Source organism: Lampetra planeri, chromosome 3, assembly GCF_965212315.1.
Source record: "Lampetra planeri chromosome 3, kcLamPlan1.2.h2, whole genome shotgun sequence".
In the NCBI taxonomy this organism is placed as follows: Eukaryota; Metazoa; Chordata; class Hyperoartia; order Petromyzontiformes; family Petromyzontidae; genus Lampetra; species Lampetra planeri.
Window position 1 is genome coordinate 13,837,841 of NC_136109.1, and position 21,558 is coordinate 13,859,398.

General features: G+C 41.2%; 1 protein-coding gene across 4 annotated transcripts in view; it reads right to left on the reverse strand.

The window, feature by feature from the left end:
* Positions 1-923: 923 nt before the first annotated feature.
* LOC144738358 (ceramide transfer protein-like) overlaps positions 924-21,558 on the reverse strand; it is a 97,791-nt gene continuing 77,156 nt past the window's right edge. For all 4 annotated transcript variants that reach the window (XM_078621413.1, XM_078621420.1, XM_078621409.1 and 1 more), the window contains 7 exons: positions 16,652-16,747; positions 14,662-14,794; positions 13,681-13,751; positions 12,630-12,758; positions 10,580-10,709; positions 6,847-6,980; positions 924-5,605 (listed from right to left, as the gene is read on the reverse strand). In XM_078621413.1, coding sequence (XP_078477539.1) covers positions 6,853-6,980; positions 10,580-10,709; positions 12,630-12,758; positions 13,681-13,751; positions 14,662-14,794; positions 16,652-16,747 — 687 coding nt within the window. In that variant the 3' untranslated portion in view covers positions 924-5,605; positions 6,847-6,852. The remainder of the gene's footprint in view (positions 5,606-6,846; positions 6,981-10,579; positions 10,710-12,629; positions 12,759-13,680; positions 13,752-14,661; positions 14,795-16,651; positions 16,748-21,558) is intronic.

Genomic DNA, 21,558 nt, shown 5'->3' on the forward strand with positions numbered 1-21,558 from the left:
TTACACCAGCCCACAGGGGATTATTGTGTCCGTCGTGCAGGGAGGGGCTGGGTGGGGGAGGGCCTCGGTGGGGATGGGAGGGTGGGGAAGGGCTGGGTGGGGAGGGTGGGAGGGGTGGGGCTGGGTGGGGAGGGGCTGGTCACCCCGTGGTGACCTTATAAAACTCAACGTTTAACCTACTCACGCCGGCTTGTGCCCGCCCTCACAGTCGGCCATATTTGCGGAATACACCACGCCGCCGTTGACCCTGGACATTGACCGAGCAACCCAACGTTCCTACCAGCTCCCTCCGCAGGAATGTGTTTCACGGATGTCCAGTAGGGGCGGGTCAGTGAGTATACAAAGCGTTATTTATACTCGTTTGCAATAACGCAGTCATTGATGCTTGGGAGTTCAGACGTTGGTGTATTGCTACCAAATGAATCAGTTGCTCTTGTGCACCGGGACAGAGTTCTCACGCGATATCCGCGGTTCCTTTAATCCGCGACACACCGCGATAATAACAATTACAATTCGCAAATAAAAAAAATCTTAAATTTACTTCTCAAATTGGTAATAAAATTGCAATTTTAGGAGTCTTGCCTTTTTTGGCTGTAGGGGACAATATAAATATATGCACAGGACGTGGCTGCATTTATGTTTAAAACTAGATATACGTTATAATGATGGTCTTGGAAAGAGTCCAATTTGTTAAGATGAGTATACCATAAAATGCATTCCTTTAATGTGGCTTTTAAAAAACGTAATTTTTATGAAATATAAAAATGACAGCCATATATGATTAAAAGGCAGAAGTATTACAAAAATACAGCACTGAGCCTTTTTCATAGCTCACAAATGGACATGAAAAGGATGTCATACAACTTGCACATGTTGGTATAGCTCACAATTGCTCAGAATGTTTCAACCGAACACCGCAAACCTTTGAACGTAGAGTGTTTATTTGAGAATTCTTAGTTATGCAGTATTTAGAATTACGATCGGACCGCAAATCAAAGCAAATGTCTTAGAATCAAAAACACAATTTTACCAAAAACAATGTTATCTAAATCAAATAACAAGGCACACAATTAAAAACCTCTTAACACATTTTATTGTTTAATTCTTAAGAGAATTTATATAAACCAAACGTTCATTGTCATCGTAAACAACGAGACCCAAACCACCAGCTGCTTATTTAAATTCCAAAGGGTGTTAACAAAACTTTCCAATGTAGTTTTAAGTAAAATCTCTCATTTGAAAATATTGATCGTCATTTATAGATCCCACACCCCCCTGAAAAGCCAGATACATCTCGCAGGAAAGTCACGACCTTAAATCAACACAAATTGGAGAAACAATCCGGTCACCAACTCAGCCCCAACAAGTGTATTTACATTACTTAGTGCAAGTTGGCATGAGATGTTATTTCTTTCGGCTATGCAGAATTCATGTATCAATTAAAGCGTGACCGTGAAAGCCTGCCACTTAAAGAGACTTCTCAAAGCTTCATGCCGATTGGTTGACACCAGCCGAATACGAACCAATTTCAAATTCAATCCACAGGATCAAAAAAACGTTACGTGCGAGATGAAATTCCCATTGCGATCGTCATTTCATCTGGCGACTTTGAGCTTCGTGGAGTTACTTCTACAGCTGTGCTCTCACCAACAGTACCGTACGCATGTCACTAGTTACTGCAACCTCCGACATTTAGCCCCTTCACAAATCGAAATGGTAAACAGCAGAGGTGGGACAAAGTCATTGTTATGCAAGTCCAAGTCGAGTCGCAAGTCATCAAATTCATGACTCGAGTCTGACTCGAGTCCAAGTCACATGACTCGAGTCCACATCTCATAGGTGGGACAAAGTCATTGTTATGCAAGTCCAAGTCGAGTCGCAAGTCATCAAATTCATGACTCGAGTCTGACTCGAGTCCAAGTCACATGACTCGAGTCCACATCTCATAGGTGGGACAAAGTCATTGTTATGCAAGTCCAAGTCGAGTCGCAAGTCATCAAATTCATGACTCGAGTCTGACTCGAGTCCAAGTCACATGACTCGAGTCCACATCTCATAGGTGGGACAAAGTCATTGTTATGCAAGTTCAAGTCGAGTCGCAAGTCATCAAATTCATGACTCGAGTCTGACTCGAGTCCAAGTCACATGACTCGAGTCCACATCTCATAGGTGGGACAAAGTCATTGTTATGCAAGTCCAAGTCGAGTCGCAAGTCATCAAATTCATGACTCGAGTCTGACTCGAGTCCAAGTCACATGACTCGAGTCCACACCTCTGGTAAACAGTGCAGACACACTTCCAGTTGCGGTCAGTATCGCCAGTTTTGACACTGACGGAATTAGAGTGGAGGCACTTTTGCCTGATGCGACAGGTGGCATGAATATAACAGCAGAGTAAGGGCAGACCACAAGAACTGCATTTTATTCATCACCAAGCATCTTGCTACAAGCCCACCAACTGTGTGCACATTGAAAATAAAACAAACCTACAAACGATAGATAATTGCAAAAAACACAACATCAAATAAGGTAAAAACGAAAACGTACACAACTTACACATTAACACAAGTAACTTAGGCTTTCAATCATTAACACAATCTACAGGACATGCTACAGGCCACAATACAGCAGAACAAGTCTCAAAGATAAATGCTGTACGGGATTTGGAATTCGCATCTTCTTTATCCATAGATTACGCATCTAATATCTCTGCAGATTAAAAAGCAGCAGTGGATTATGACAACTCAAACCCACAAGAGGTGGTGCTCTGCACAATTTAATGCCGTACTTGCGTGCTTAGAGCAAGATTGCGTTAACTAGTACAGGTTCGGGTTAAAGGAATATACACCCCATGTATGGCGTTCTGTAACAACTGGTACGGTAGTAGTATTAGTAGGGAGACCTAGGATTGTTTATTGGGATAATTTCAAAGTGGCACTGCAGCACTGACACTCACAACAGACAGCAAATGTGCATTGAAATAAGGGGACTTAAGCTACCTATTAAGAAAGCTATTACAACATTAAACGCAATTTTAAAATGAATCAATGGTGCTCCTTAAAGTGTTACAGATGACGTTTAAAACGTATCTTAAACTTAAGACTTTAAAGTTAATCTCTATACTGTACTTCTTAAAATGACAAATGACTTGCAGCAGTTTCAATAATTCTACGCAACGCAAACTCAATGTACAGTGCGCACCAGAAAGAAACCAACTATACATGCGGGTATAAAAAGCTTATCAGAAAAAGTTGTAAATAAAAAGACAAACAAAAAATGTACAGGTACATCATCTTAAACGTATCACATTCTGTAATAAAATGCCCAATTGTAGGATAATACGTCTTGCAATTTTACAGACATTTTTTTACCAAATTCAATCGTAAAGCCCACACGTTTAACATTTTAAACCTTCATGTACGCATGTGCAACACTGTACTATGTATGATTAAAAGCAGCGTGGTTGGTGAATACTGAATTTCCTATAGCTCATGTTCAAGTCCTTAATGCCAAATTGTGATTGATCAAATGTCAGGCGTCGCCCTTTAAAACTCTACAAATCATATATGGGTGCAATCTTTTACTTTTCTACACCAATACTATGCGGTTTTAATTACTGCAGTGTTAACCGATGGTTGTTTGGGCTAAAAGCTGCTGTTCCTGGTACGAAAATAAAACATTGAGTTACAAAAATAAAATATTTTTAATTTAACTACACAAAAAGGATGTTATTAGTCAGCATTGCATAACGGTACATTGGGGCAATCTATATGAAAAAAAATCATCTCATATAGATGTACAAAGCATGTAGCTTGCTGTAGGGCACACATTGTAACAGCAGCACAATGCTGCACAACACTCAGCTTACTTAACTTGTCTTCGCTTACATCACCAAACCCCCGTAATCACATCTGTGATACATTTAGTATTTCCCACTCTTGCGATTAATGGTTGTAGTGCCACGGAAGTGGTAAACATAACAGAACTTTAAACTCGTTATTTTCATGTCCTCCTAGGGAAAGCAGCTTTAAGTTATCTATAACCCAGTGTCTTGACTGGGATATTGATATTCGCAATATTCCAGTTCCACCTTTATGCAGAACATATTGATCTTTTCAACTCAATCTACATTTTTTTCCTCTAACACATAAAAAAAACCCCAAGCATTATGGTTGTTTGTTATTTTATTACAGGGCTAAAGCAGTCTCCAAGACTGTGCTCTCTGCCACTTATCAAGACAGCTCCAAGCTAAGGCTGAAAATGTCCCCCAGTGGAGTCGAAGACACCAGGGACACATCCAACGACAGTTTTTCTTTATGACACGAGTCTCAATTCTCACTGACCAACATATAGAGCTAGAATCATGCAGTATACAGATAAAGGTTTAAAAAAACATTTTCACCCAGATATACACATCTCATTATGATATCCGCATAATATCCACCAGGTGCCCGATGTTATAATTTTCCCCAAAAGTTGGATTTAATGCAAAATGCTTCCTGGCTATTTCATGATGAAATTATAAAGGATACAGTACGATTTTTAGTTTTCATATATATATTGCATCTATTTAAAAAAAAGAATCAGATATATCATTCAACACAAGTGTTATGAAATGCACCACGTGTGTGAATCATGCCTAGCCATACGCTACACCACCAAAGGGAGTCGTCGTCGCGACGATGTGTAAGGATGATTGGACTCAAGCCCATCAGGACTCAGAAGAGTTCTTCACTCGAGCAAAGTCACACGAACTAGTTAAGGCAAAAGTAGAAATTGTACAAGGTATGCGAGTTTCAGTAGAAAAAAAAAAAACCTTGGCATCTACTAATAAACTTTAAAATGTAATGTTGGACAATGTTATTAAATTGCATCTTTTATACGAGCACTTAAAATATACATTTTAGATGGAACATGATGTTTGATTCACAACGCTAAACTGTGCACCGCTAACGTGCAAGAGTTTGAATGTGGACGTTGTACTGTGAGCTGTGTGGATTTGCGTTATCAAATTTCCAATCCGGTGGAAAGCAGCAATATCACCTACTAAATTTCACCTTACATACACAACCACGTGCCTCAAAGCCTCGAAGCCAACAAAACATGAGCAATTTGGCAACAGCATAGCTTGGTAGCTCATCTGTTAATGCAAAACACAAACCTACATGGATGGTCTATAGCTATAGAAAATGACAAAGACATTTGTAAAAAATAAGATATAAAATCAATGGAATAGTCAATAACCTATTGGTAAGACACCGAGTTTGAACATTTATAAAATCCCAAAACCTAAAAAATCCATTAGTTTCCAATGCAATAAAAAAAATATTCTCTGTGAGGTTTGCTCTATTAGCTTCCAAACCGATCAGCGGTAAGCACATGAAACAGAACAGCACGAGGGGAGATTAACAGGGGAAGTTGTACTATACATGACTGTCAGTTTTGTGCCAAAAGTGACAAGGATATGCATGGCTGATGTGACCGGCTGGATTGGATATCCTCAAGAAAGCATGTCCTGCCGTTGAAGGCTTGTACGGACTTCAGTGAGTAAAACACGAACTTCAAGCTCCATTTGCAGTGAGGTCATCAGCAGGCCTTCATTAGACCTGCGATCAAAAGTGGAAATAGCAATTATACGACTACATTGGGCATGCGACTATTAAGGGATTGATGCTCTTAGTTATAATGCATGCATTGAAACCTGCATTCCAGAACCGATATTTTCAGGCTAAGGAGCAAACAAAACGGTACATTGACTATTACATGAAAAACAATCTAAATAAAATGGTAAATATTAGACTATTAATAATTGGCTCTTAATCAAAATGCGATCCACAATCGTGATAACACAACAGCTGGGGCCTGGGGCAGGGGAATGTGGTGAATCCTTGCATGCTTCTCCTGATAGCTTAAAACAATAATTCTAATCATAGGCGAAATCGGTGGAAAAATTGTGTTATTTTACCAAGTGGGAGCCCACTGAGATTAACTCAAATTATACGACCAGATGAACCCACGTAATTACGTCTATTGGAAAGGAGGGTTAGCGTGAAACAAAAAGACAGGTGGAGAATAATGATTAAGAGAGAAAATAGGTGATCAGGAGTAAAACTTGTGAAAATTAGGTGTTGATTTCATATTCTTTGGGTCTTTCGGTATTACATTTGTACATTTCAAGTAAGGAAAAATGTAAAATGCGGGCTTTGGTCTGTGACACACCAATGCCTGCTATTGCAAATTATGTGACTGGGTCTTTCAATGTCCACTGTTTAGTAGACAGAATTGTGCAAAAGTAATGGGGAATGTGAATATGGAATTGTAAATATTAACTCAAAACAATTATAGTGTGCTATTCGAAAGCCAGGAAAAAAATAAAACAGATTTATTATGGTGATACCCATACACACCAGCATGATAACCAGCATGATAACGGACAAATGCACACAAGTCACCAAGAGAAACATTGTTTTATTCGACACAAGTACAGCAAGTCCTCACTTAACGTGTTTTCACACAACACGGTTTTGCTACAACACGGTTCTTCTACAAGAGAACACCTTTCGCACAATGCCGAGTGCACTCGTGTTATAATAATGCGGTTTTTGAGCGGTCGAAGACAAAGTACTTTCTTGAGCTGCGCGGATGAACGGTAATGGGATTTCTGGGAATACGCGCGGAATGATACAGTACGCGGCAGCGTACCCTTTTCAACTCCGCTTAAAGCGGCACTTTTCATAAACGCAACTATCGTGAAAAACGAAGAATTACCGTACAACTATTTACCAGCTTTGAGAATGCAGGGTACCCAAGCGACGTGTACCAGCCTCATGGATAAGTGCATACTGACCCGCATCTAGAACATGATGGCCTTGTTGGACGTCCTCTCTTTGACATAGGTAGTGAATCTCTTGAGAAATTTGGGGTATTCCCGTTTGGCCACGGCCCTCAGTGCAGCAGCAGGGGCCCAGCCGCCAGGGTTCACTGCGGGTCACACACACAAGCAATGCAAGCAGCCAGACAGAAACAAAATAGTTTATGTACAAATATTTCTTGGCATAAAATGTTTAAACGTTATTGCTCCAGTTTTTTTTTATTATATTGCCGTTTTATCACCAGAATTATGCATTTTTAATTATTACAAAATATGCCTTCTTTCTGAACTTGATGAGTTGCACCTTGCACTCGCATTGTGGGTGAGGTAACTACAAGTTTAAAATAATTGACAAAAAAAGGCAAGAGATATGATGTTCGTTAAAAAAAAATCCTGTTCAAACCACAGATCCTAGCGTAAGAATGTGAGCGTGGGGTTGCTCTGGCAATGTCACTCTCGTGTCACGTTTGAGACGCTGGATCTCAAAAGACCACAGGCCCTAATGGACCATGGCACGTGTGCACTCCAGGCAAATTCAGTGCAGTCGTTGCTGGCAATTGTCACCGGCATAATTTCTGCAACTGTTTTCCATTATAAATAAAAAAACATGGCTAGATTTTGATAAATATGATTTGTCGATCCCCTGAGTGGGCAAGTGAGATGGCAACTTCGAATCAGAATCACAGAGGTTGTACGATAACTTAAGAGCACAAGCCTGCAGAACAATCATTGTTCACTTTCAAATAACAGTGTTGTTAATACCTGGGCAGAACTCTGTCACCATATGCCACTGCCTTATAAAGTTGCCATAGCAACTCGCAGTAAATGCGTTGCCAGTGACTACTGCTGGCAATGGTTGCTAACAACTACCCTCGTGTATCATGGCCTTAAAGGACTAGTGCAGTTCAGCAAATCATTAGTGAGGGCAGAGAAGTTGGGTAAGCCCTTGCACTGTAATCATTCTGTTCACGATAGCATAAATAACTAGAATATGAATAATTTTACGTCAGGTTTCCTGACATTGCCAGGTATGTACTGTGGTTTTGGGTGACCGTTGAGAGAACGGCATGCATAATGAATAACAATCTGAGGACATAGCTTCATCCACACATTTTCATATGCACAACCCATCCAAAATAAGAACAGTTGGAGTGTATCATTAGGAACAAATGTCAAGCCATTTTTTACGTCTGGAGAAAATACATTTTAATCACCTCACCTGCAAAAAATTCTGCTCTAGGGAAAAAATATTTCTAAAACTTCGAAATATGTGGGGAATGAGCCAAGGATAAGAAAGTAGACTGATAAGAGAGGCACTGCTACCCTTGGATCATCTAGAACGAAGCGGCTGGCAACTGTTACTTGAAATGCGATGTTCGCAGATCAGTCTGCTTGGTGTCGCTCCTGCCATGGCATAGAGCAACCCCCACCCCACCCCCCCCCAAAATTACTGTGACTTGGTATGAACAATTAACGCGAGCTTAACTTATCTCCTTCAACAGCGATGAATGCTGCTATGGATGTTACAGTTTTGTGAATGATCACTGTCTGTTTGTGTCCATGATCTCATAAGAGCAGCCATGCCATGATAATGATAAACATGTTACCGTAAAGGGTAACACAGAAAGTGCATCCAACCTTGTGAATTCGACAACTGGAAGAGATTTAAATAAATGTGAGCTCATCCCTTACGCAGGCACACACGTGGATTTGAGAGCCCTCTGATAAAATCTGGGGTCAGGTAGAATTGTAATTGTATAATTTGTAATAAATTACACAACGTGGTCTTCATATTCTTGGTTCTTTCGGTAAAGTCACGTAGAAGGGAAACAATAAAATAATAAAAATATAAAACAATAAAATTCTCACAACGTTTCGACTGCAACACATTTTATATTTGTATTATTTTATTGTTTCCCTTCTACGTGACTTTACCGAAAGAACCAAGAATATGAATCCCTGCAGTCACGAAAGCTTCAAATCAAAATTTAATGTGGTCTTCATTAAAATTTCAGGTAACAATGCTGCTATAAATGTGATTAGAATTTAAAACAGTCACATTTACAACGCGCAAAACATTTTGCAAACATAAACGACTGCTGTGACTGCTGTGCGGAGCCAAACTTGGTATCACTTGAAAGCCAGGCGAAAGAGGGGGGGTCCTTTCAGTGTCTCGTGCAAGTCGGGGTGAGTGAGAGAGGCTGCGAGTGTGAAGCAGGAAGATGTCACGATCCCAGGTGTCACCTCTGCCGCTCAGGCTCAGTGCTGGATTAACGCATTAAGAGACCCAGGGTGCAAGGGACACTTTTGACCTTTTGGAATGAGGAGTGGTTACTAACAATTGGGCATTTAACGATTCAAGGAATTATTCATTAAAATAGACTCTTACAAGCCTAAATGTGGAGGGAAAAACCGGAGGACCAGGGTAAAATATCCACGCGACCACGAGGAGAAAAACTCCAAATTTACAGGCGTCAGGGTCGGGATCGAACCCACGACCTCCTGTATACCAGGTGAGGTAGTTAACATCTCCGAGCCACTGCGGCACTCCATTCAGCCTTGCCCACACACCACAGCTCAGACAAGGCAAGTCTTATTTAGTTGTGTTAAACACACAAGGGGAATGACAAACAGGATACATAATACAAAATCACAGCCGATTAAAGCAACGCTTTCTTTTCAGAAAACCTCCGCAACCTAGCGAAGGCCGCAGAAACTGTTGGTTGGACAGCATGTAAAAAACGCCTAATTCAATGCTATGTTGGAAATTACATAAAATGAATCGTTTGCAAATAATAATTTGTCCCATGTTGCTAATATATACCATGCATTAACTGTGCTTTGTCTGCTGTTGAGGACAGCCAGTCAGGAGGAACAGGGCGAGGCAGCCGAGCAAGGCCTAATGATGCATCTGTAGGCTCTTGTGCCTGCCGTCAATGAGCTCCCAGTGCCAACCTAATGAGGCGCGCAGAGCGCTCGGACGTGACCGAGGTCCGCAGCAGCACAGTCTTTCTTCATTGTCCGTGGACGCACCACAATGGACACAGGGAAAGCCTAAAATACAGTTCAACTTGTTGACGTATTTGTTTGTGTAGCTGTAATTATGTGTCGATTAGTGGATTAATATCGAGCTGGTCAAAGTCACACCAGAACAGACATTTATTATTTTAATTGCGTTGGAAGTAATGGATTCACATGGCCCTCGCAGTCAATAGCCTTGGTTACGTTCACCCTGATAAAATAAATAAATTAATTAATCAGTCAGAATTTAATTGTGGCCCTTGATGATCATGTTAAAAATGGTAAATCGACAGTTTAGGGCGCCATGGTGACGAGATGTTAACTACCCCGCCTGGTATACAGGAGATCGTCACTTCAATCCCGACCCTGACATCTGTATATTTAGAGTTTGCATGTTCTCCAAGTGGTCACGTGGATATTTCTCTGGGTCCTCCGGTTTTTCCCTCCACATTTATAATCAACATGCATTTAGCATTTGGCTATAAAATCCCACACCACAAGCCACTTTTTGTTGAGTGATCATTTGTGGCAAGGCCGCTTCTGAAAAAAAGCTATATGGCTCAGTGGACCTTACCTGGTAATACAGAAATATAGTTTAGTTTATAGATTGCCGACTCATCAGTTGCGGAGTGCACTGTCGGCTCATTTTTGGGCTGCCCTGTCAGGTGACGCGAGTGGAAGGCCCTACCGTTGGCCACGTAGGTGATCTTGCAGAGGATGTTGTCTCGCATGATGTCCTGCCCATTCTCTGGTGGACTCACAAACGTCTGGCAGATCATGGCGATGTTGATCTTTACCCGCACGCACTTTCCAGTCACCTGCATGTGGACAGACATGCAGCAGCCCATCTCGAGTATGCGATGGTGTATATTTTTACGGAGTACATTTTAGATACTTGCTTTAAATCATGGACAGTAAATGGTGCGATGCCAATGAGTATCTCAATCCACAAGGAATAGAGCAAATCTCAATGATAAAGCCTTAAATAAATTCAGTTTAATAGCACTGCGATTGAAGAAGTTGCTTAAACTACATACAGCATTAGCGTAACATTTATTACTTTAACACTTCTGGGAACCTTAACTCAATTGATGATTACATACCACATTTATGCCTTTTCCACTGAATGTCAACAAGATCAATGATTTCCTGCAGCGGTCTAGTTAGTGTCTGTAGTCACATGTAACATTTATGAACTGAATATTTACAAGAATAAAATGTATGCTTTAAAAATAATACCAAATTAAATCATAACTCAGTAGAAAGTAAAGTGGGCATAGCTGGATACGGCACTTTCACAGGGAGTTGTCCTAGACTGCACGCAGCACACCCATGAGATGTGTAGTGACATCGCGGGATGTCACTGTGTAATGCCGGCCGTCCTAGAGAGGCACGGCGTGCGATGTAACGACATCGCGGACACCACTAGGATGTGGGTGCAGTACCGGCCCTAGAGGGGCTCGGTCAGCGCTGAGTGATAGCGCTGGATGGCACCACGCTTGGCGTGCAGTGCCAGCCCCTAGAGGATCAGGTGTGAGAGTGCTGGCCGTAGGGAAGGGGTTACTGAGGGCCATGCACTCTGGTTGACCTGAGAGGACACATGACCGGTTAAGTCTACAGGGGGGCCCCAAATGGGGGCTAGGGGTGGTCACGTGGTCCGGGGGGAGATCCTGCTAGAGGGTTCTGGCAGGTGGTCGTGGCCAAGGGCCCGAAACATGATTTCCATCTCATTGATTAATTATTTCGACATCATATTTATATTTTTTCTAAGATGTTAAAGTACCATATTGCCAGTGAATGCTGTAATACAACCATATGACACATGCAATTGACGTATCGACAAATAATACCTGAACAAACACGGAAAATATTCTTGGACTGTGCGAGCATTTAAAGAGCAGCAGAGTGCACTAACTCACGAGTGAATCACTGTGTAGGCGTGCATCAATGCAGTATTAAACTTAATTTTGGCTTTTTCCTACCAATGATGTTGTCCGCCTCATGCCAAGCCATGTATTTAAGTGGTGGTCTCTAAAAGAAAACCCAAAACGTTGTCGTATCAAGTCACGTTGGGGTACGAGTGGAGGAAAATAAAACAAAGCCATGCAGCTTTCCACTGCATGGCTGATTGGCTCACTTTATGTCCATCAACCAATGCATAAAGTGCCATGGGCATTGGTCGAATCAATGAGCACAACTTTTTAATGTATTTGTGGTAACCAATCGGATACCTTAAAACCTGCTGCAACCCAAGGTTCAGAGGTCCAGTTTCCTCAGCAGTCTCAGTTTCGGGCTTTAATAACAGAATTATCTCATCTTCTTGGTTCTTTCGGTAAAGTCACGTAGAAGGGAAGTAATAAAATAATAAAAATAAAACATAATAAAACAATTCTCACGACTTTACCGAAAGAACCAAGAAGATGAATCCCTGCAGTCACGAAAGCTTTAAATCGAAAAAGAATTATCTCACTCAGGGGTTACAGGATTCTAGGTTCGTCCTTTGCTATCACTGCTGGCATACTGCTTTACTTGCGTAGAGTTTCCCTATATTTTAAGACTTGTGCATAATATATTCATACGATTCTGACGAAGCTTTACGTAAACTCTCGTATTTTACTCGTCAGTTAAAAAACTCAGCACATGATTTCAGAAAAATTACAGATGCCTCGATAATTTTTGCCTTCATGCAACAAGAGTCTTTCCCTGGACCTCCGACAAATGTGTAACCCAAAACGTACGGGCACATCCGCGTGATCAACGGAGAGGTTGCAGACGATCCACGTGTCGGGGTAGTTTTCCTTGGCAGCGGAGACGTTTTTCAGACAGGACAGGTACAGGGCATCTCGCTGCGTGGACGGCCATATGCGCTGCAAAGGAAAGGGCGATGCATGGCACATGCAAGGTCAGCACAAATAAACGCATGCACAAGTAATCGAACTTGCACGTAAACCATAGACATGTCACATGGAGACGGAAGCATGTGCACGGCACATGGGGACATAGCCCCTGCATCAATCAGCTGATAAAACTACCAAGGAACACGTGTGTAGCAGTTCCCGTCCACCGATTGTCCACTTTGCGGATCAATAAAAATATATATGTATACAGGTTTCCCTCACTTTAAGCGGGTTCGGTTTGTGCGATTTCGCGTATAATTTATTTCCACCCTAAATTTGATGCGCTGTCAATTCACTCATGAGGCTATGCGGTTGGACATGGGACAACATTGTGTGTGTACTGCATGCGCTACTCGGCAGACAGCTGTTGTTTTTGTAACGCAAGGACCTCCCATAAAAGAGGGAAACCTGTATATACCTACAGCTATACAAATCAAAATTCCCCACACATTGGAGAGCTTAAAATAGAATGCACCGACTCGTTTTCATATGGAGTGTATCCAACAAGTATATTCTGGGAGTCTTCTCTGCCGTCCATCGTATTTGACAAACAAGTTCTCTGCGCAAACCTTTTCATGCCAAAAGGCAAATTGTGTCCGTCCTACTTTTAAGATACAAATCAGTACATATACTTATAGATACCGGAATTTAGAAACGAGGTAAAAATTGCCTGCAAGCACTGAAACTGAATGCATTCATTCAATTAAACTGCATTCCCCAAGAAGGTAATGGTCATCATTTACATGTTTTGGGATGTCATAACAATGTTACAAATGTCTTGTCATCTTGTAAGGAAGTGTTTTTTTACACCATGTTGCAATGCCCAATGTCGCTGTGTTGCACATATCTAGAGGTGCATAAGCAGAGTGATTAGTATTGTCAATTGTCTTACCTTGTGTGTTTGATATATTATAACTGTGTTGTCTGCCAGTGTTTCCACCACTCTGAAGGATTCAAGGGTTGCTGCAAAGAAAAACAAACACAAAAAACATTTATATACACTGCTATTTTTGTTACATTTCTAGCCAGCTTGTACCTTGGATGTATGTGAACATTTTCCCCACATTGTGAACACTGTCGTCGTTTCAATCCGATTTTGACTCCGCAATATTGACCATTGCCGTTTTAATCTCAATGACGAATAGGAACATTTAACCTGTGAATAGTCGAGCTACAGGGGCGTGATCGGCCAAATGTACCTCAGTAAATTTGGTGCAAATGGTCAAATCCACGATGGGAAAACCTGCAATGGGCAAAGTTTTGGTGTATTTGGTAAATTAGCGATGTAATTTTTCCAACCAATTAGGGCATTCCTAATTATAGACGAGATATGAATTCGCAGCTTCTACTGTACTCTACTGTACAAGTGGACCGTGCACTACCTGTCGACACAGAGATGAGAATCCTAGCAGAGTCAAACCACGTAAAGCCAAAACATCACCCCCACGGTAAAACATACCTCAAAAAGTAAACCGCGTATGCTGAAACGCATGTTCGATAAAACAGCATTGGGCAAGGTATGAATTTAATTCCATTACCTGACAATGGATGGAAGAACTAGCCTTCCTCTACCCATCTAGCCCAGACTGCCAAGGACAGATCTTGTAATTCAGCAGCTAATCTGTATTGCAAGTTGTGTTCGGTAATAGCCTACGCATGTTTTCCATTCGAAGAAAGCTACGTAAAGTTACATGTGATGATAAAGAATGAGCTTTATCCACATCCCAAATGTTATAAGAACCGAGACGACGCTACTTTACCTGAGAGAGCCAGTAGCCTAAGTCAAAGTTACATCATTCCCCTCGGCCCAACACTACTGGAGAGATTGCTGCTGCTCATTCCCTCTGCCATCCCACCGGGTGCATCCACTCACTCTCCCAGTCATTCTTGACGCCCACGTCCCAGAAGTAGTGGCACAGCTCATGGCCGGTGACGCCCTTCACGGTGTGAGTGGCTTTCAGAGGGTCCAGCACGATGCCATTGTCCTCCACCTCCCGCCGGTAAACCTGCAAGCACCGACCAGAGGCACACACGCGCCGATCACATGCACGCACCGATCGCACACCCACAGCTAACCATGTAAATACAAGGCCCGCATGCACAAATAACTGAAGGTCATTTAAAATAGTTCAATGCGGTCCGATAACCCCATTATCTGCAGGTAGGGTCCACGAAAACTCCAATTACTCCGGGCCCTCTTAGTTTCAATTATCCGCCATTATCCACGACTCTACTCAAGAGTAAGCACGGAACGGATCTGAATTAACGCAATACAATCTTACGGTATCGTGGAGCCGTTCAACATTCCAAAGGAAATTCAGTAATGGCTTCTTTGAGTGGCAAGCATACAAACCTCTCAAATCAATTAATTATCATGGCATGATGCTGAAAATAGAAGGCACAGGCGCGCTCACACTTGTGTCAAAAAACACTGTTCAAAGAATTTCAGAACGTTTAAACACAGGGATGAACACTGAAATATATGATAATCAAACAGTAAACATTTCATCATGATTCTTATTAAATCATTCCTCACCATGAGCTATGTCTATTTTATTTTGAGAAAAAATTGCGAGATAAATAATAATTCCTCGTTAATCAGCATTAAATTAACTTCAAAATTAACTTTTCTTAAAACGTTTGCTGTTAAATTACCATACCAGCAAAATTACGAGGGCAATGAATACAGAAATTATGATGCAAAGCCACGGACACTGAAAAATCACCGAGCGATGTTTCAATTAATATTGAGCCAGACGGGCACATGAGAAATTAATTCATGTGTCCAAGATGACAACTAAGTACGTAAAGATTGTTCATCCTGCAGTGATTGAATGCATTGTCAGGATTTAGCATCGTGATTTAATACACAAGGTAATTCTGCCTTGGTTGATTTGTAGAATCTATGATATGTGCTTACTTCCTACTCACCTGTCAACCAAATTCAACCTCTCAAAACAAGCGACGTTGGTTGTAGTAGACACGTCAACTGGCCGAGCACAAGCATGCTAACATTATGATTGCAGGTATTCCAAACTTTGTTAAACAATGTTCACAGTTGTCACAATATTTCACTTGCATTCTCCAAAAACTTTGGGGTGCCTCGGTGGCGAGATGTTAACTCTACCTCGCCTGGATTGCAGGAAGTCGCGGGTTCGATCCTGACCCTGACACCTGTATATTTGGAGTTTGCATGTTCTCCACGTGTATTTTTCTCCAGATCCTCCGGTTTTCCCCTCCACATTTTAAAATATGCGTTTAGAGTATTTGGCTGCAACAAATGTCCACATACCACTTGATTGGGCTACCATTTGTGGCCAGGTCGCTTCTGAAAAAGAGGTATATAGCTCAGTGGGCCTTACCTGGTAAAATAAAATAAGTATAGTAGTACAGTTTAACTTTCACGTATCTTGACACTGGCACGAAATAAAAACGTAATGACAGCTCACTGTCATCTTGGGTGCAAAATCTAGAAGGTAAAACATTGCACACGAGTACTGGGGCCAGATCACAGTGACTAGATTATTAATTATCCATTCTCTTATTGAAATACCCTCATAGAACCTCAGATTAGTCCTGTGGTAATGTGAAAACACCATTAAATACATCGACAGTATGATACTTAATAAATTAAATACCTCATGACCAAGTACACATGGGCAACTGTGTCAGTGTCCTGATTTTATGTATTTTTCCAACCAAATAGGCACCACCAAATTGCCCTTTCTGAATGCCAGATATCCCTCATGTACAATGCTGTATATCAATATGGGAAAACTCGTGATATGAATGATATCGGAGATGACATAAAGCTGATCTCATTCAGCATAAAAGTCTGACTTTAAAACTGTTCAATACCATACCTTCATATCGCCCTCCTCTACGATGAGCTGCCAGTTGGCATCACCTCCAAGATCTTGAAGAGAGTACTCCATGTGCTTCTGAATCAGTTCCTCCAACTGCCGCATAGAAAGAGCAGGGAAGAGATGGAGCACTCCGCTCAGAAACAGCCGTACAACTCAAAAGCATATTACATTTTCGAGCAAAAGGCAAGGCAAAACAGGTGGTCATGGCAGATGTGCAGCACAGCATGCTTTTGTTGAATTATAAAGGCGAGGAGGATTCATTCGATGCAACATGCTCGCCGAATTGCGTACTGAATGAACAAACATCTTGGCACGATGTCACGTCGCTAATAACAATGGTAAACAGACAATGGAACACGGACATCAAACCCTCCAAATTAGCTCCGCACACTGCAGGGACAGGTACTGCTAATGAGCACCTGTTAATGCCGGCGAGGGCACACAAGGGGGTTGTGAAGTCACGACTATGCCCGTCTAACTTGGTCAACCCAGTGCTAACTTGGCCAATTCCATTCATTAGTGTGGCAAGTGGGAGGAAATCAGCATACCTGGAGCAAACACAAAAAGGGAAGTATAACACTCAAAGTCGTGCACAGGTGGGTTAAAGAATCCAATGCTATACGGTCATCTTCTTGGTTCTTTCGGTAAAGCCACGTTGAAGGGAAGTAATAAAATAATACAAATAAAACATAATAAAATAAAATAATAATATGTTTTATTTTTATTATTTTATTACTTCCCTTCTACGTGACTTTACCGAAAGAACCAAGAAGATGAATCCCTGTAGTCACGAAAGCTTTAAATCGAAATCTATACGGTCATCTCCTGGCCACCTTACAGCTCAAGCCTATAACACCTGGTGCTCCCAACCAAGTAAGTAACCGGGCTCAAAGCTGCTCAACTACTGAGACCTGACGAGATTGGGTGCATTCAAGGTGTGTCCTGGTCGGAGATAGAAGGCGTGTTTCAAATATCGTTGGCCTCATGAAAGCTCACTGCGCTATATAGCTCTTTTTCAACAAGTTAAACAACGAATAAAACACAATAAGAGACCTTTAACACAGATAAAACTTACATTATGCAGTTAATCACAAGCTTGCTTTTAAAACCACACACACACACCATTGTGCGTGGCGTAGATCAGAATCAGAATCTTAATTTAGACTGGAGGAACCCAGAGCTCTAAAGCTCTTTGTCACAGATGTCCCAGTAGGGGCAGGTCAGAAAGTTACAACAACAAGCAATACAGAAACACGACAGAAGTGCCAAGTATCGGAAAGGTAAGCAAATAATTTTTTAAAAAAGGTCAACTATTTTTTATTTTATCAGATAGCTTCTTTTTCAGAAACGACCTGGCCACAAATGATAGCTCAATTCAGTGGCTTATTGTGTGGAAAGTTATAGCAGCCGAAAGTTATAGCAGCGGAATAATCTAAATAATCTAAACACCTGCTGCTTTCTGAAAAGAGCAACCCACAATGACCAACATAGTTCACAATCGCTGAAGAGGAACAAGGTACGCATTCCTGCAACAGCCATCCACATGCCACATGGCATCACAAGGGGAATACATTCCCCGCGGTGATCTCTGTATCAAATGATTAAGTTTTGATGAATAATCAAGAACAAAGACAAAACTCACGATACATTAATTTTTTTTCATTGAATTACGCCGACAGAAATAAAACGTGTGAATGCATAACATGTTTAATTAATATGATATATATACACGTGATAAGCCACTTCATTGAGCCATCAGTGGCAGCCAGGTCACTTCTGAAAAAGAGCTACATAGCTCAGAGGGCTTTACCTGGTAAAATAAAAAAGCTTAGTTCGTATTCGTTAAGAAATGTAAACTTACATCATGTAATACCGACCACGGGTATGGTATAAACGGATGAGCGATCAAGATATTAATTACCAATTTAAATGAAACGGTATATTTTCATCAATTTACAGGTAATAGTTATACTAATGCTAAAATAGGAAGTTAATAAACACCAAATGTTAGGTTACTCTCTAATTTAAAATGAATAAATATTGCCTTCTAAGGCAATAGCTCTGATGCTTATTTTTTTTTTTATAAAGGATGAAGCCATTGTAATGCCACAATTGGAGGCCACATTTTTGTGATCGTCCCTATTTGGCCGAGGGCCTTGGACTATCAGCAGTGCTACAATATTACGCAAAAAGACACCCAGGAGCCAAGCAAGTGACTGTCAAAAACACAGGCAGGGAAGGCAATCAGAAAAACTGTTTAAAACTGCACTGGCTTGATACCACAGGGGTATGGCCAAGGTACCAGGCCACACCAGACATCCTGCTTTAGATAATAATCTTCTCACATATAGCGAAACCCAAAAATGTGTTCTCGTCCCAGGTTACCACATCGGGAAATTTTATCGCATGTTGCAAGAGTGACTGTCATAGCTACAGCTCGGTTACTGACAACTACACAAAAACACAATGAAAATAAACTGCGAATGTCTCACACATTTACTGTGATCCAGTCATGAGATAGAAATTGAAAAAATGCATTGCTTAAAAACTTCAAATTTATTTCAGGTGGGTGGCTCAGGGTTTAGGGTGCCGAGCCTTCACTGCTGGAATCCTGGGTTTGAATCCAGAAAACCTTTCATGATTAAACCTGGTTCTCAACGGTATGTTGAACTTATTTTGCACAGTACGTAGACAACTGTCATAATCGGAGGTGCAGGGGAAGGATAACAAACTAAATACAAAAAGCAGTTCAAAATAAAGTGCAAAGTTCCAGTGCCTTCCTGATATCGGAAGGAGTTGATAACCTCAGGGTCTCGCCCTGGTCAACAAAGTAAACAATAGTTTAATTCACTTTTCACTTAGTTTGACTACATTGTATTTGAGCATTCCCTCTGCAGCAAGGTGTGTAGGAAGGTTTGATTTGTGACATGTGCTTTTCTTGAAGACATGGGGTGAGCACGGACTACTGTGAGACTTGTGAATGGATCTTTCGCAGTGGAATGATCCCAAAAACACAACTTGAATCAAATCCTCAAGGCAAAAAAACCTTGAGCGTGCTCTGATGTCTGTACACAATTGCTTTGTTCTCTAGCTAACGTTAGAGGCACAGTTATTTGTCATCAAAGTGTGAATAACAAAACCAATATATAGATGCTATTTCCTTATGTCATCAAGTAAAGCATTTGGACAGATGAACCTGTGAATCAAAGCAAAACTAGGTTTCTCGCCAATTCTATTACAGATACCCATCCAGAGTTACCTGTTCAAAGTTTTGAAATTACAGCACCCATTCGGAAGGTCACAATGCCACACCTATCATGCTTTTGAAGGCCATAAAAAATGTATGACTCAGCAACTGAATTAAAAACAATAATATTTACGTGAATACCACATATTTGAAATCAAATCGCATCTGATGGTTAACGCCACTCCGACTTGTCATTATCCCAAGGAATACCCCCTAAAATGATGAAATGCTTGTTTACCACACAGTCATGAATCTTGTATTTGCACACTTCTTAGGAAGTGCGCGACGGAGACACGATGTAGTTGCTCGCGGTTATACCACACTCGCTCCACCATGGCGCTGCTCAAGTCAAATCCGAAGGCTGTAAACAACCGCTGGCTGCAAACCGAAGTTTTGTTTGGTATTCACACAAAACCAATTTTCCACAAACAGAAAGGTTGTGATGTTCAAATTCCATAGTAATTCAAACAATGTTCAAGGTCTAATAACTGGCCTACAATAAAACACAACTACATCAAAAGAAAGGCATCCGAGGTCAAGTGGCAGATTGTTATGAAATAAGTAAAATCAAAGCCAACAGTGAGAGTACCGAGGGTAAACTGAATTCCATCACGGAATGTGGAATTCCCACAACCACCAAAGATGAGTGCTACCGACGCTTCGATTAAATTATTCCCATAGAATACAATTTTATATCTCCATATAGAGTTTCACAATGTTACCGAAATACATATATTGTCCAATAATTCCCTCTTTTGTTTAACTCGTGCATCCTCCTCTTACTAACCTACAACCAAGCAGGAGTAAACAGTGGCCTGGAAAGAAATTAGCAGGATAAATATAGAGAGTGACTTACAGAAAATTCAGAGCAACAGAAATATAATCACACATAAACAGTGACATTGGGACAAAAAGAGATCATTTCAATAGATAACATCAAGACATAGTGGGACAAAGAGCCTCAGAGATACAAAGATACAGATACACAGACAAAAAGATAGTGAGACAGGACGAGAGAAGTGGACACAGAGACACAAAGACACACACTTAGACAAAATATACAACAGCGAGATATAGACATGTATAGACATTGAGAAATATAGAGATACACTGAGGCACAGATACTGCAACATAGACATACAAACATTGTGCTGGTGTTCTCATCACACACCAATACCCGCCATTCGCCACTAAGTGACGGTGACGTCACCACAGCGCCTGTGCCAGGCCAGGTGCACTTTGAGGCAACGTGAAGTGTCGAAGGCTCGCTGACAGACACAATGAGACTGACTATGGGAGACAGGCCTTGTGACAGGCCTCAGATGGCATGGAGAGGGCACAAAGGTTCACACATTCCGCGCACATGAGCGTTAATTAGGGGAGTGAGGCTCCAACTGATGATGCCTTGTTCTATGAAAGGCCACTCATGCCATCACATTTAGAAATTACATTTCACAAGTCCCTGCAATAACAAAATGTGCCTAATTAAAACCAGCCTTCATAAATTGCAAAAAGTCAAATCCCTGCCATTTCTTTCACACTTACACGTACGTTTTGAACATTTCCCAAAAAGCAAACAACTCTAATCAAACTTTAAACATGCGGTTTTATAGCCAATACGATGATCCATATTGTTTTTGGGTGAGGTTACGTGGTA